The 15760-nt window shown below is 36.2% G+C and overlaps 3 protein-coding genes across 5 annotated transcripts; 2 read left to right on the forward strand and 1 right to left on the reverse strand.

Annotated features, from left to right (window-relative positions):
- Nucleotides 1-239: 239 nt before the first annotated feature.
- Nucleotides 240-4028, reverse strand: LOC110862914. Of its 3 annotated transcripts, none has more exons than XM_035845943.1 (4): nucleotides 3380-4028; nucleotides 2843-3309; nucleotides 2503-2553; nucleotides 240-2395 (listed from the first exon to the last, which is right to left on the reverse strand). In XM_035845943.1, the coding sequence occupies exons 1-4, from the start codon at nucleotides 3548-3550 to the stop codon at nucleotides 1960-1962; spliced, it is 1125 nt and encodes a 374-aa protein (XP_035701836.1). In that variant the 5' UTR covers nucleotides 3551-4028; the 3' UTR covers nucleotides 240-1959. The 3 variants fall into 3 exon arrangements, with proteins under 3 accessions (XP_035701836.1, XP_035701835.1, XP_021967817.1); XM_035845942.1 differs by having other exon boundaries at nucleotides 2843-3312; nucleotides 3380-4014; XM_022112125.2 differs by lacking the exon at nucleotides 2503-2553 and having other exon boundaries at nucleotides 2843-3312; nucleotides 3380-3995.
- Nucleotides 4029-4169: 141 nt separating this feature from the next.
- Nucleotides 4170-8226, forward strand: LOC110862915. The gene is made up of 5 exons (XM_022112127.2): nucleotides 4170-4456; nucleotides 4809-5020; nucleotides 7133-7581; nucleotides 7645-7775; nucleotides 7850-8226. The coding sequence occupies exons 1-5, from the start codon at nucleotides 4286-4288 to the stop codon at nucleotides 8063-8065; spliced, it is 1179 nt and encodes a 392-aa protein (XP_021967819.1). The 5' UTR covers nucleotides 4170-4285; the 3' UTR covers nucleotides 8066-8226.
- Nucleotides 8227-13117: 4891 nt separating this feature from the next.
- LOC110862916 lies at nucleotides 13118-15325 on the forward strand. Its single transcript, XM_035845944.1, has 4 exons — nucleotides 13118-13677; nucleotides 14625-14779; nucleotides 14953-15090; nucleotides 15165-15325. The coding sequence occupies exons 1-4, from the start codon at nucleotides 13297-13299 to the stop codon at nucleotides 15232-15234; spliced, it is 744 nt and encodes a 247-aa protein (XP_035701837.1). The 5' UTR covers nucleotides 13118-13296; the 3' UTR covers nucleotides 15235-15325.
- Nucleotides 15326-15760: the final 435 nt, after the last annotated feature.

Raw genomic sequence — 15760 nt, forward strand, 5'->3', positions numbered from 1 at the left:
ATGCAAATACAACTAAGGAGATTTCCTTTTGCTCAAGGTTTCCAAAACTAGTTTGATTTTCAAAACTGCTTTTGACCAACAAGGTCAGTTGACGAACTCAAGTTATTCTCAAACCTCTTAACTCAATTGGTGAATTCATACTTCACACAAGTAAAGTCGTTAGAATGCTAGAGCTCACCTGGAGGGACAGACGGACGGATTCAATGCATAAAGTGGTTTTGCAATTATGATCAATATTATTCAGGCAAAGGAAATAATATTTATTAATACATATAGTGCGTCTCAAAATCAAAAGATAATCTTACAAATGGCTAAAGTTAAACTGGTAAATAGTCTCTCAGCGACACCGTGCTTCCATAATATAGATAAACTATCTGGCACTTTCCACACAAAAATTCATTTACATCTGACACTAAATGGGGAAGATATGAGAAAATGATTAAATTCTGATAAATTCGTCTGTCTCAAAATAGAAAGATGGCCGTATTATTATTTAGTATCCAGTGTTCCTCCGGGGAGACGAGTTTAGCTAAGTCAGCTTACTTTATTCGGTTGTTAAGTGCTAATAAAATGCCGAAAGGTCAGCCACTGAGCGAATTCAAATTGGGGCAAATTCAGCTAATAAGAGACCAAAGTCTGTCGCAGCAAAAAATTGCCGATTTCCTAGGGTGTTCTCAAAGCGTTATATCAAATTCTCTCAACTCCAAAACCCACCAGGGTGGTGAAAACGCTCCTGTCGGACGGCCAAAGGTTCTCACGGAACGAAACGAAAGGAAAATTGCACAACTGGCATCAACAGGGAAATATTCAGTTCGTGACATTGCCAGAGAATTGCCCATTTCTGTGTCAAAGGACACAGTTCACCGAGCCCTGTGCAACAACCAGGACCTCCAGTGGCGTAAAATAGTTACCCAGCCCCCTTTGACCCAGAGGCATAGAGATGCAAGGCTCGACTTTGCTCGGGAACACATGACATGGGAGAAGAAATGGGATAAAGTCGTCTTCAGTGACGAAAAAAAGTTCAACCTGCACGGGCCGGAATCCGGAAATTGAGAATTTGAGACGGAATCCGGAAATTTTCTCCAAGAGGCAAGCTGGTACGTTGAATATGTATAATATATACTAATTTGGATACATATTAACCGGTTCATGGAAGGATTAATAAAAATAAATTAATTGATTTTCAGGAGGCGGATCAGTTATGCTGTGGGAGGCTTATGGATACCATGGAAAGACTTAGCTCGTTCCAATTCCACCTAGGACCGACTCGGCCGGTTACCAGGATGTCCTGAAAGCCAATCTTATCCGGCAAGGGTCAAAAATTGGTGGGCGTGGATGGATTTTCCAGCAGGACAAGGCCAGTGTACATGCTTCCCGGTCCACTACAGACTTTTTGGCCGCAAAAAACATACGGACCTTGGATTGGCCAGCTCGAAGTCCGGATTTAAATCCAATGGAGAACCTCTGGGCTGAACTTGCGCGCCGTGGTTATGGTCATGGACGCCAGTATGGGATCAAACGGGAGCTTGAACAAGCCATTCATCAAGAATGGGCCAATATTCCGATTGAGACCCTACGCAACCTCACGGATTCCATGAAGAGAAGGATTTTTGAGGTTATTTTGGCTCATGGTGGTTTCACCAGATATTGATTTAGCAAAATCATACCAATCTAGGTCATCACTTTGGAAAATTGCAGTTATATACTGGATTTAAAAGTGCCCATCTTTCTATTTTAAGACAGTCAAATTTTGCAAATTATTTAAAATTATTTACAGGCAAATAAAAACTTGTTCAATTTGGCTAACTTCTGTATCAAACATTACACACTATTGGCGGAATAAACTGTAAAAATATCAGCGCTTGATAATGCATAACAATTTAATTATGGCCAAACACAAAATTATGTACATGTATTTAGATTTATATTTCTTAATAGTGATTACTTGAATTAAAGAAGTTAAATATTTCGCGGAATTATTAGGGACGCTCCGATTGGCTGGTCTGACATATCTTCGAATTTATCAATTGTATCCTTTGAAAGGTATTCTACAACAGCGAGGAAAATATTTGCTGCATCCGATTTCCAGCAGGATATGGCAAACTCCGTTTTAACCGTTTTAAAGGTGTTAAGTTCCATGGTTTTTATACATTTTTCGTAATGTCGAACAGAAAAACCTTTCCTATTTTCGTTTTCTTCATAGAAATCGGTATTCTTTTTGGAACGTAATTTTTTGTCGGTAATATGTGAATAATGATTATTGTACTGCTTATTACTCCTTTTAGGTAATTGATTCTCGTTACAAGCGCACAGTTTATGTATGAAAAGTAAACCTTTTCCTAAGCGAACTAACCAGAATTTTTCATTTGTCTGCTCTTCTCCGGGATCTAGGATGCTGTAAAAGTCATAAAAATAATTTTACTGTCATAAAATATACGACATTTGTTATCCCGGTGTTAGAATATGAAATTTGTTTACCGCGATAACATTTTGAATACTTACTAAATAGGATTATGGAAACCTGCATGTTGATGTATGTATTCATCTGTTGGGCTGTGTCAAAATGGACCAGAATTTGATCTCTTTTTAATACACATACTTGCTACAGTCTGTGATACATTTTTTGAGTTTGTTCAATTCAAAGCAATTTCTAAAACGTGCGAAAATTTGATTGTTTTGCAAGCATTTTTTGTCAATTAGGGTATAGTGACCGATGAAATGTTGAAAATTAGACCCTTGCTCCTCCTGAGAACGTGATGGAAAACACCAAAAACATCCGTTTTTGGTCTAAGTATTTCCATAATCCTTTATAAACAGTATTCCCCAAATGAAATTGCCTTACCTGACTGATCTGTCATGATGAAATGAGCCATCGTCTTTCGATTTGACTTCGGATTTCTTATCACGAGTTTTTGACTCCTTCGACTTCACCTGCTTTCCCTTTCCATGTTTTATTCCAGAATTGGAAGACCCACCATGTCGTAGCGTATGTTCTCCTTTTGAGCCATTAGAGCTTGAAGCCACAGGGGACGATTTCTTTTTAATAATCTCAACATATTGTTTCGTTTTCGGAATGTAATCGAATTTGACGTTTTCGTCAAATCCAACTTCTTCGAAAAGTGTCTTGTAAACAATTTTTGGATCTTGATCTTTGGCCGTCCCATCATTAAAATCGGTTTCGTCCATCTGGCAAATATGGGTTGTGTTTGATACTAACGTAATGTCCAATTTGGGTCGCTCATCAGTGACCGAATCCCTATTCCTCTCGCATTTAACACGCACAAAACGTAGCCATTGGAAGAAGATGTACTGCTGTGATATAGAAATACCCCGCTATAGATATGTACACAGATTATCGTGGTCCGACTTATTCAATTACCTGCAAATCAGTTCGAATTTGAGGATCCACTACAACAATTTTGGACACTGTCTTTGTAAGACATTTTCCAAACACCTCCTCAAACACATCTCCCCCAATATTGTTTTCAAGGATATATGAAGCTTCACTCTCTTCCGCGGATTGTCCAAGACACCGAAGTATGAAAGCCATTTGTAATATTATCCACAAATTTGTGTTTAGAAAGATGTCTTGACCATTTCACAAAGGTAGACAGTCTGATCTAGCTTTACATTTGACCATGGTTAAATATTCCTTCCTTACTCGACTGTAGATAGTTGGATATGGTGATTAGATAAGAGGCTCAGGGAAGAATGCCTGAGCGCATGACGCGCTCTTATGTACTTGTGACTATGTACTTTGTGAGGTGGCCAGACTGCTCGTAAATAGTGACGGCCAAGTCAGCGGTGGGTCTACCAGGATGAATTTTATAGTTTCTCATAAAAGGCAGTTTGCAAAATTTTTCAATAAAAATTTCTGAATTAAGTAGTTAATGAAATTAATGAAAATATGTGTGTGGGGGATGTTTTTCCGAATAATTATCGAAATATGTTGGTAAGGTAATTATTAAGGGCATATGTCACAAGCGAGCGAAAAATTATTTAGTTTGTTGCGTCCTAGTTGAATCACCCTGTACATAGATATGTATGCATACTGTATAGATATTGTGAATTGCGACCAAACCAGAGACCATTCAAATATTTAAAGATAAACGTTTATCATACAATGGAATTGCCCATATTATCTTGTTTAGCCAGAGATCACTCTGGCTCAATTAACTGGGCACCACTGGACAATATAACTTACAAGTTATCACGTATTTTGTTCATTTGGGTTTTCAGTTAATTCCGATTTTATCGCAATAGTTTTTACCGAATTTGACAAAATATGGGGGAGGATATTTGGTCCACCGTCTTGGATGACTATGCAGTTACCGCTGTTCACATCGGCAACAACCCTTCAGCGACAAAGTTACTTTCTGTCATAAAAGATTTATCCGAGAACGACCTCCAAATTAGTCGAATAGAGTTTGTGATTGGATATCTAGATACAACATGGGTATGCGCTTCACTGGTTACTAAAGAAATAAATATTTTAGAAACAAAAAAGAGTTGTATTCTCAAGGTTATTGTTTGTTATATAAAACTCCAACGTATTCTTCGTCCAAGCCAGGATAAGCCTTGAGAGATGGGAGACTAAATCCAGTTCAACGTACGGATCGGGATTTAGTCTCCCATCTCTCAAGGCTCAAGCTGGCTTGGACAGACAGTATATGTGCCCCTACAATTCGTTTGCAACTTATCGAAACTATATCGAAATTTTATCTCGGTTTGATATTTATCCCAACCAAAAACTTTAGCAATTTGAAGAAACAAGTAATAGCTTAGTCTCTGTTTCATCCCTTCCATAGATTGGCGAGTTTCGCAAATTCATCCTTTATGTCAAGCACACGAAGCATTTCCAAAACTTGAGATGTGTATCCTTCCTACGGACGGTTAATGGGGGACAGGACGCAAGTACCACAATCCATGATGTATATCGAGTAATGGCATCCTTACCACGCAGTATAACATCAATGAAGAATTGTGCAGAACAGGAAGGACAAGATGCCAAGGATAACAAGTAATAGATGTGCCTATAATAAACTAGCAAGCAAGCCCGTCCCAAGACGGGCTATAGATCATCTTGGCCCTTGCTTGAAAATCTTTTTGTGCAAAGCCTACACTAACAAAAAATTATAACTTCATAACTTGGTAACTCCATAACTTCAGAACTTGGTAACTCCATAACTCTATAACTTGGTAACTCCATGTACTTCCTCTCGACCAATCAGAATGCAGGAATGTTACGGAAAGTTAAAGCATGGGGCTTACGAGACGGGTTTTTAGAACTTATAATATAGATTAGTAATATTTTAAAATAAATACATATATGCACCGAGGCATCTAGTGCAGTTTAATGTGCTGAGATGGTGAGTTTAGATATTTCGATCTTGTTAATCTCGTCATATTAGTTGCATGTGTAGGATGGAGCCCTATCCAATTTATGGAAGTGTACACTGAAAGAAATCTGGCGAATTCGAAGCATGTAGAGGGTGGGAAGTAAAGTACAAGGGCACAATTTTAGGGCAATATTCTAAAAATGTTGGTTGAAATGCTTTGCAAACCAATGGAAACCACCAAAAATGTGGCCCATAAAATCATCCCCTTGAACAGAATTCATAATTTACTGCCCACCTTGTGGATGATTTCTTTGTTAAACAAATTTAATAACACTCCAGGCGAACTAATAGTTTGCGACAACCTGTGACGTTATAATCCCGATTAGATAAATATGGCATTAACAGAAAGGCCTTGAATGCATTTTTAAATTGGAGAGGGCATTGTGGCCAAGGATATAGATGTTTGTTCTACAAGAACAAATCTTCCTTACTCAGTTATTAATACGTTTTAATGTTCGATTCCAGCTGGAACTGTTTTGTTAAATATTCAAGCATCCTCATATTGAAGGGCTTAAATTCGTAAATATACGGCATACGCTTACTGATCAAAGGTCGTCATCAATCATTACAGTCACTAATGTAGATGATGATTGATACAAAATTATTTCATTTTATGCAATAAACATGCCTCCAGAATCCAAGAGTATTGTTGTACTTATCTGTATCATAAATAAGCAGATAAGCAAAAACTTTCCACAACCGACAACCTCGCAACGTTATCAGTGCTCCCAATTCTCATTCCCAATTCCTAACTTTGTTTGATTGCGCTGGATTAAATATGTCTAGACTACAAAAGGTTGACATTTGTATGAGCGATGATTTCCTGTCATTTGGCATCATCACGTCGATTTTCACATTAATTATTATTGTTTGCTTGTGCCTAACTGGCAGTGTCATATTAATTAGTTTCAACGTGGATGTGTCAGCACAATTTTGTTGGTCATTGGTATTGTTCGTGACTAAATATGAACGTAAAACGGATGAGAAAAGTTGTTATGAGTCAGGTAAACGTTTTTACTTGTCTTTAACTAACGTATATTCGTCTCCTGATATATTTTTCTTGGAATGTCAACGCCAAAATAATTTCCGAGTATCAAATCAAATGATGAAAATAATACCATTGCAATGAAAAAATTGTTAGATAAAACATGTGATTGTATATTATATAGAATCACACTTAAGTTGCATCGTATTAAAAGTCTTGCGGCAGTTCGGTCGAACCCGCTATCCAAGTCTTGGTTGGAGGGTTCGACCCAAAATGAATTCTGTTTAGCACAACTCATCCACGTAAATCCGGGCGTCATATTTGATTTGTTTTTAACGATGTGAAGTGGATAGTGCTACTTTGATTGAAAGAAATTGACGTATGAAACGGTTATGATGAAGTTTTTTGTTGTTAACGCGAAATGAGCGACCAATAAAAATCAATCAGCAAATCTATATTTGAGCCCAAGGCTTCGCAATTTATTTAATGGCTTAATTGCATACACATAATTAGGGAAATCGGACTGATTTCAATTTTCAATATTATTATAGAAGCATTTTGCATATGTGTGGTTAAAATATGATCTACAACGTTGAACAAGGTATACCGAAAAGTACTATGATATTCCAGAAGATTTAACTTAAATATCGACTACATTACACACATTCTTCAACAATTTTATTATTAAAAAAATATTCTACAATTTAAGACTTGGCTATTACTCATTTGTAAATCGTTGGATTTTCAGAGTTATCCTATTCCTTCCGAAGCGATGTGCAGCAAAAGTAAAACAATGGATAGACACCAAAGGTAACATCGCTTCTTCGGATTCTGTCGGTGATAAATATTTGCAGGAACTTGTCGAAAAGGACGAAGAAGAATCAAGGTTAAACTCTGATACAGCTGATAGTGACTGTGACAGCGATGACTGGCAATCGGATATTGAGGACGACGGGAACATTGATGCGGAGACAGAAACTTTCCAAAAAGCACTTCATCAAATAGCAGCCGGGCTACCCAAACATAAAGAACCCCTTATTAAACCTGGAGAAAGTAAACCGCAAATATTGCAGGACCAAATTGAATATTTGCAAGTAATATTTGAACAAAACAACCTTACTCTGCATCACTTGTTTACATTATACACCGAACACAGAAAGCTTCAAATCGCAACTTTTAAAGCTTTACAGGAGCTGGGTATGTGTACAATTGACCTAAAAGTTGTTTTTTATGTCTCTAATTTATTTACTCTATTTCAAGGGGAAAGACGAGATTATGAAGTGTTTATGAACCAGATTACAAAAAGGGTTATGAGTAATCTTGTTACTTCGACAACGGTAGAACCTTCTAAAGATAATGGACAAATGTATATAGATATTCCGCATCTGCAGGTTTGTTATTCATAAATATTTAAAGCATCTATCAGGCTGGATATTTAAAGTAGATTTGATTCCTAAACTTACAGCCAAATGAATATTTGAAAAGTCCAAAAACCGCATCGTTTGTCATCCCAACGACGTCCAAAAGGGTTCAGCAGAAATTGAAACCCAAGGTATCCCAGAAGTTGAGCACACAAAGCAAAAATAATTCAAAAACAAATATCCGATATTCTGCCAAATCTATTCCTATTTTGCCTATTCTGCCGAAGGGGTGGAAGATGCCAAAAGATTTCCTATATTAGCTAATTTTGCAAGCTTGGATGCAGAAAAGCTATCATTTTTTGCACAATAATGTGCTTATTCCTTTTGTTTATAATATAATGTTACTGTTATCTAATTTATGATATGTATGGTGAAGGTACGTTATTGGAAATCTAATAAATCAATTAATTATTAATTTTAATTAATTAAAGTAGTGACCCTGAATTAAAGTTAGGGCTTTTTTGGAAAAAGAGCATCGAGAATAGCAACCCGTTCGGGCTACAAAGCATTCTTTGCTGATCCTTTGTAATCCTGTTTACTTTTTTTAATCGCCCACCACCTAAATCGCACGTACGAAATTCCTGCTAAATAAAATATTCCGATCACTTTGGCAAATTAAAATCTGTCCCATCCTTCCCGCACGGCCCTTAATTTATTACTTTCCCTCCTTCACTTGTAAAGATGTGTCCTCTAAACGGCGGCATTTTTTCTTTCCCTCTCCACGGTTTCCACTCCCACTTGGTCGTCCGTTCCGAAGTTTTGAGGGAGGTCCCCAAAACTCCAGACGTTGTCCTTATTTACTTACTTATTTCATGGCAGGAAAAATGGTGCCTGACAAAAATAAAGTTGGACAAGGCCGAGGAAAACCACAAAATAATGTACAATTTCGTAACAGCTTGTTTTTGGCACGTTTGCTCCAAAATAAAAATCTGTTAAGCGAAACAATTTTGTTTTACAAAAGTTTTGTGAAATTGACCAACGATTCTTATCCCTAAAAAAATGCGAATATATTGCAAAATAAAATTGTTTCACTGGCTGGGCTACCTAATAATTTTGTATTTTCCTGTTTTATAAACAGTTTTGAAAACCTCTGTCATTTTATAATCCATGTAAAATTGGGGTCGTTCAATTTTTTTTTCAAAAGTTGGGAATTTCACGCTAGGAAAATTGAAAAACGATTGTTATCGTCTTCCCTCATATTGGCATTATTTTGTAAGACATTTGGCTACCTCCCGCAGAAACGTAATTTCCAAGAAAACGTGAAATATTAAAATTTATGAACTAATCCTAAGATGGTTGAATTGACTATTAATTAACCGTTAAAAAAATTAAATAAAACAATAACAAGAAAACATTTTCTATCCTGGGTAACAAATATAGACGAATACGGCAGAAAAAATTTGGATCCATGCGCAAACAATTTATTTCGTGCATACTAAAGAATACATTTGCTGCTCAAATTTTGATAAAATTGTATCAAGCCAAGTTAGACGCCAAAGTGCGATCTTGCATTGTCTAATAGACAATGTCTATACAACATGCGATTAACTGATTAGGTATAATATTTCTTTCAATCCTCGGGATATTTTTTCTTACCCAGGCGGTAACAATTTTAATTTGAAAAGTCTTCCCCCTTGAAAAATTGTTCCCCCTTTAAAATTCCACCTAAAAATACGTATTCCTCATTTAAAAATACACTGCCCAAAAATTATTTTTCATTCCAAAAACGTCGCGTTAAAATTATACTTTATTTTAAAATTCGGCTCCAAAATAAATTCTCATTTTTAAATTTAAACAAATTCATAATTTACTGTCTTCTTTAATTCATTCTCTCTTTGACCCCAACCTTTCACCTCTGTGGTTTATCCCGGATCCACCATCAACTTTCTCCACGTGAGCCGGGAAAGTTCTATTTAGCTTTGCTACATATCCTCCCCCATTTCAGAAGACTTTCTCTGGAGATATTTATACCTCAAAGTTCCCTCCTGTGGTGGCGTGGCCCCGTCTTCGCACTGTGAGGGGTGAAAGCCCCCACCAGAAAACTTTGGACAACTTTCTAAACCCAGAATCAACAAAAGCTGAAACTTTATTTCTACTCAACCAACCACGACAACATGCCGATAATATTAAACTGCGTGAAAGCATGAACCTGAAAATTTATCAAAAACATGCCCAAAATAGGGACACATTCACAAATATTAATACAAAATAAATTGGTACTCAACGTATTATAGAATCGAAAACTTTTACTTGCCCACTTTTTCTAAATAGACTCACTTCAGAAAATTCTAAATTATTTCACACAGCTAAAATCAATCTGTTTTGGTGCACTTTCACATTTCTCCAAGTGACCGAAATTTCCATGCCCAAATAACGCTACAGTTGCGCATTAGGTAAACTTTTAATAACCCCGCGGCAACAAAAACTACCGCAAAGATCTAATTTTGTTACCACACGGAATAAATCATATCATCAAAGGATAAAAATGCGAAGGATTTTCGAGCATTCTTGCCATTATCGGCGAAGGAATTTGAGTTTTATATTGACCCCGCGCGGTAACGAGTTATTACCACAATTTCCTTTAATGTAAATTATTTTTGTAAATTTCTTACGTCGGTGATTTCAAATTGTTGGACGACTTTGCTGAGTCGTTCTTCCGATCTCGCGACTTCGGAGGAGTTGTCCCCCGTCTCGTTCCGTAACAAGAGTAAACCCTCGGCCAGTGTTTTGTTGACTTTCTTGTGTTCCTGTGCAAGAAAAATAGGTGCCCCTTACTTTTAGAGGCACCTATTTTTATTCTGTTTAAATTCTGTCCAAATAATGTTTTTGACAAACACAAATATAAAAGGGGTTAAATGAAGGAGCCCAACCGCTAAGTTAATTGATTTTAAACCTTTTTCAATTAGATTCTTCGATGGAAACGTTTTTGACCGTGGACATAAGGTGAAAATAATTCGAAGTGCCAATGTGTTCAACAAAGTTTCATATTTTGCATATCCTAAATTGATTTTCATTATTATATCCGCTTTGGTACAATGGGTTTATAAAATGCGAGATTTGGATATGTTGAAGGTAAATGATTTTACAAAAACTGGCAGAGTATCTAAGTTCCACCTCTAAGGGGCCAAAACCATGAAACTCAGATTTGGCGCCGCACCAGATTCGCCAAATTTGAATGTTTTTACTTTTAAAACCACCACAACTTTTGAAGTATTAGACAGATTTTCAAGATTTTTTGCTGAAATCATGACAAACAGTTGAACTTGTCTGCCATGAAATTTTTTAAAAACTTGATTGTTTCGAATTTTTTGCAAAAGCTTGGGATTCTCTTATGCCGAAATTTGTTTAAACATGTCTCAAAAAATTAAATTTCTTATTTGTTATTTATGTCTAAAAAGTTTAACTTTTGTGATCATATTAAGCCCACAATTTTGAAAATCCAACGGAAAGTTTCGTCTTTTTACACGAAAATAACTCGCGTTTTCATATTTTAAATCAATGCATATTTTAAATCAACTAACTTTGCCGAATTAAAACAATATTTTTAATTGTTCTGGATAAATGAAATATATGCGAAGGTTCTGGAAAAATGATGCAGCTTCATCAGTGCAAAGCTCAAAAAATGGGCCAAGTTGAAATACAAAAAAAATCGAGTCAGCTCAATTCGATTCGGTGGGTTTCGAAACGAGTCAACTAATAACTCTAATTCTTCGATTCTAGTCAATCTTTTGACCCGGTTCGAACCCGGCTGGAAAATTTAGAATCGAACTGAAGGTGCACTCGAACTCGAGAATTTGAATTGAGTTGAATCGGCTCAATTGGTTCTCTGAGAAACCCTTAAATATGAACGGGATTCCCGAAAAAACCTGCTACCTCAACATATTGTATTCATGCATAAATTCGCATGCAAAATTTTTGAAAAGTTTTATGTCTGCATGTTAACGTTTCGTGTCAGGCTAATTCAAGAATTTGTTGATTTAAAAAATTCAACATAGTTTAAAATAACTCTTTCCTGCTTTAAATTACCGTCATTAATCATGAATTTGTTTAACGAAAGCAAAATATGGCAAAAAATGAATATTATGTTGGCATCCCTAATTTTTGCTTATCTTGCCTATATATGCTATGCTATATCAGTATATGCTATTTGAACCAGGGGCATGCGAGCGCCGAAGGCATGAAGGCGCAGAAGGATCTGGAGGAGATTTTCCTCCAGATCCTTCTGCCAACGGGATTTTGCCTGTAAAAATTGAACGAAATAACTTGAACCTGGCGAGGCCAGGTTCAAATACAACAGGGCATTTGAAAGGGGTGCTATTTAAACGACCATAATCTAATACCGATACTGACCAAAATAAGTACTTATTCAGTATTCCACCAATACTGGCTTTTTACATAACAAAATTAGCATTGGAGGTAAAATTAATACTAATGTACATAATAAAAACTGAACTCAACATAATCAAAAAATGAAGGGCAACCATGAATTAAGAGGTGTACTATTATGGTTTTAAGGCGTAGTTTTCATTCCTAAAGTTTACAGGAGTTTGTCACGTTTGTTTACGTTTGTCACGTTTTATTCTAGGATTGAGTAAATTTGATCCAACTGTTGTCTCATCCGCTTATTTTTTTTTTACTCAAGGTTGAGTAAATTTAGCACAATTTTATTTAGAGTGTATCAATTTTAATTGAGTTTTGAGTCCCGAGATAATTAACGTATTTGTATTAAATTCACAGATGTCGATCAAATTAGAAGCATTGTAACGATCGAGGTATGTAAATAAATAAGTTTGTCTTACAAGGGAACATACCAAGGTGTCCACAGAGGTTGCGTGTCACACGTAAACAGAAACTCAATTCCTTTTTGTACGGGGCTATCAGTACTTTATTTACGTAAAATCCCAGCAGGGAGCAACCACGCTTGGTACGGTTTGACATTTTTGAAAAGTTGATGGTTAATCTATCTATTTATGGTTGGAGGATTAAACGTAGGCACATTTTTACCCACATTTATTTTCAGAATTGGGATGAATTATATAGCGTGTCGACTCACAAACCCTGGTAAAGTGAGCTTCGTAGAGAAGAGTCTACTCTGACCTTGGCTCAGTTTACATCATGTAGAATTATGGTCTCCGAGGAATTAAGATTAACCCAGTTTTCAACACATAATTTAATTAATTATGCAGAAATTGGCCTAATCTAAATAAACGCCTCGACTATAGTTTGGAATTAATTTCCAACTTTGCAAAAATGCCAAACCGTACGAAGTGTGGGGTTGCCATTGCTCCCTCCTGGGATTTTGAGTCACTAAATCCCTCACCGTCCCGCACGAAAGGGATTTGAGTTTCGCCGCGTGATAGTGCATCACTGGGGAAGGTCCATACATTACGTCATCATTTTATTGGGTGGATGGTTTAAGTCAACCTATCGTTTCCATGTTAAAATTCCCTATCCCTTACTGTTTACGTTGGGTCATAAACTCGAGCGCTCGATGACGGGATACATGGATGGCCAACTGGGTGGGCACACCTTAACGACAGTGACTTTTCGTAGTGACATTCTTTGCATAACTGTTGCCTCTTGTTACAATATTATTATGAATCTACACCAACGACATTTACTTACGGATCATCCGTGGGTTATCAAAAAAAATGAGACCTGCGTTCTGACCGCGGATGATAAGTCTTGTCGAAATCATACCTGCTACACCGGCCTGCTTTTCGATCTGTTGGATAAGATTGATGCCGAATTAAAGAATTTGGATGATTGCACACTCACAGTCGTCGAGGCGGTTGGAACTTACCTTAATACGACTGAATCGGAAGGTACTTGGATCGGAGGCGGTGGATTGATGGAAATTATGGAAAAACACGTAAGCCATTTTTAAGATATTCTGGTAGCAACGTCACTACCAGCGGTGGTAACAAGGTACTTTTATCATCCAGAATAACCGTTCTACTAATTCATAAAATGCGGTTGATGTTTAATTCAGAAAAGACCGAAGTGTACAGAAAAAAAGTAGAAAAAACCCACATGCTAGTACAGTAATTACTTATGGCTAAATCGCGCGATATCTGAAGAATCGTTTCGGCAAGATTCATTTATTACCGTGCCGGTAGTCACATATGTACACTCCACCTTGGTAATAAATACTCTTTATTATCGGATTATTTACTTAACTTGAATTAGTACCACGATTAGATAATAATTACTAATTATAAAATCAATACAAATCACGAATCAATTTGCGAGTTTTCAAATAACGTAGGAACTTCAATCAGATTATTAATTAACAGATGTGGATAAAATACTTTGTTAAAATACAGCATTTTGAGCTCCGCTCTTGCCTGGGTTTGGATTTCCAGGGTTGTTATACTAACAAAAACATGGAAATCTAAATATTTACGTGGACGAGACAACAATCGGTCGAAACTACAGGTTTTCTCATTAAATTTACTTTTGATACGATCAAAATATTCCTTTATTTTTAGAAAATAATGAAAACAATGTATTTTGACTCGGATAAAAACATAATTTCTTCAAAAACAACTTGTAAATATTTTCAACTTGTAAGAACATTTTCGTCTTTTTGGAAATCTAAATCCAACCGGAGCTCAAAATACTCTATTTTGACAAAGTATTTTGCCCACCTTTGCTAATTAGTTTAGCTAAAATATTTACCTCGAATTACCAATTGTTAAGTAATTAATTGAAAATGTGGCGAATTATGGCACGTATCATGCAAAATCCCACCCACCTCAGCAGCGACATAAATTATGGACATCCCCTTTAATGTATTTTGCTTATCATGCAAAACAGGAAGCCGACTTGGCGTTGGCCCTTTTCCCGCATGGGGAGCGTTTTATCCATACCAAGCTTCCGAACGTTGACTCTTACACTCCAATCGGAAGGAAGGAGGAGAACTGTTATACGTTCAGATATCCTAAACGACTGAACTGGACATTTGAACTAATGCAAGTTTTACCGCCTTTTTTAATAATCTTGTATGTAAAAGGCATATCTTTTGCCTTCATCCAAAATTCATTCACTTCAAAAATAAATCTGGGTTATTTCACAGCGTTATGATCCAGACATCAAAATAGGTCGACTATTTTGTCAAAAACGAATAATTGGATTTGTTTTTCAGGTTACTCAAGCTACATATGGAAGGCATTATTGCCTCGCTGAGGAAGAAATGGCTCCATGATTTGGTTTCAGACTGGCAAACAGAAAAGCAACTCACTTCTGACGATTATGCAGAACGATGTCCATGTGACACGTCCTGGTGAGCAGAAAGAATGATAGAATTGTGGACTAACTAAAAATTTCGTTGCGTTCAAACAGCTTTTTTTACCTTAGTTTTGACACCGAAAACATTCAAGACAACGTATTTCGTGGATTCATAAATTACTGTTATGGTTTGACATAAAGTGTCAAAGAAAACGAGATCTTGACGAGAATCATTTCTAAAATAAATTGTGCTTAATAAATGAAATTTTAAAATCGTGTGCCTTAATTTCAACCTCTAAACGGTATCATTATCAATTGATTAAAGTGCTTGTCACCACGACTTAGAGATTCTGGTATCTTTAATAAAGTCATACTTTTATCGCGTTGGGTTACTTGTTCATTTAATGTTTTGATTCAGCACGCAATTTGAGAATTAAAATATTACATACACTTAACGCATAGGGAAAGTGGAGAAATTCAGTTATTTAATACTGTGAATTTTGAATAAAATGAATAATGAATAAATACTGAATAATGAATAAATGTTGAATAATTATTGAATATTTTATTACAAATTATGAATTAGTGAATAAGGGATGCATATTTTTTTCATGGCGTTGAGTGAATGAACTTTTAATGTAACTAGCTGTAAGTTTCCATCTGTGTTGAGGCTTCAAAAATTCAGTATTCTTTTGAATGAATGAATGGGTAATGAATGAATATGT

This window comes from Folsomia candida, unplaced genomic scaffold (assembly GCF_002217175.1).
Source record: "Folsomia candida strain VU population unplaced genomic scaffold, ASM221717v1 Fcan01_Sc078, whole genome shotgun sequence".
Classification (NCBI taxonomy): Eukaryota; Metazoa; Arthropoda; class Collembola; order Entomobryomorpha; family Isotomidae; genus Folsomia; species Folsomia candida.

Coding starts and splice junctions, on each gene's coding strand:
- LOC110862914 (XM_035845942.1), bottom strand. CDS start 3,550: ATGGCTTTCATACTTCGGTGTCTTGGACAATCCGCGGAAGAGAGTGAA. Junction 3,313..3,379: donor AAATTCGAACTGATTTGCAG/GTAATTGAATAA, acceptor TCTATATCACAG/CAGTACATCTTCTTCCAATG. Junction 2,396..2,502: donor GGTTTCCATAATCCTATTTA/GTAAGTATTCAA, acceptor TGACTTTTACAG/CATCCTAGATCCCGGAGAAG.
- LOC110862915 (XM_022112127.2), top strand. CDS start 4,286: ATGGGGGAGGATATTTGGTCCACCGTCTTGGATGACTATGCAGTTACC. Junction 5,021..7,132: donor CAAGATGCCAAGGATAACAA/GTAATAGATGTG, acceptor TTGGATTTTCAG/AGTTATCCTATTCCTTCCGA. Junction 7,776..7,849: donor TAGATATTCCGCATCTGCAG/GTTTGTTATTCA, acceptor CTAAACTTACAG/CCAAATGAATATTTGAAAAG.
- LOC110862916 (XM_035845944.1), top strand. CDS start 13,297: ATGACGGGATACATGGATGGCCAACTGGGTGGGCACACCTTAACGACA. Junction 13,678..14,624: donor TGGAAATTATGGAAAAACAC/GTAAGCCATTTT, acceptor CATGCAAAACAG/GAAGCCGACTTGGCGTTGGC. Junction 14,780..14,952: donor AACTGGACATTTGAACTAAT/GCAAGTTTTACC, acceptor TTTGTTTTTCAG/GTTACTCAAGCTACATATGG.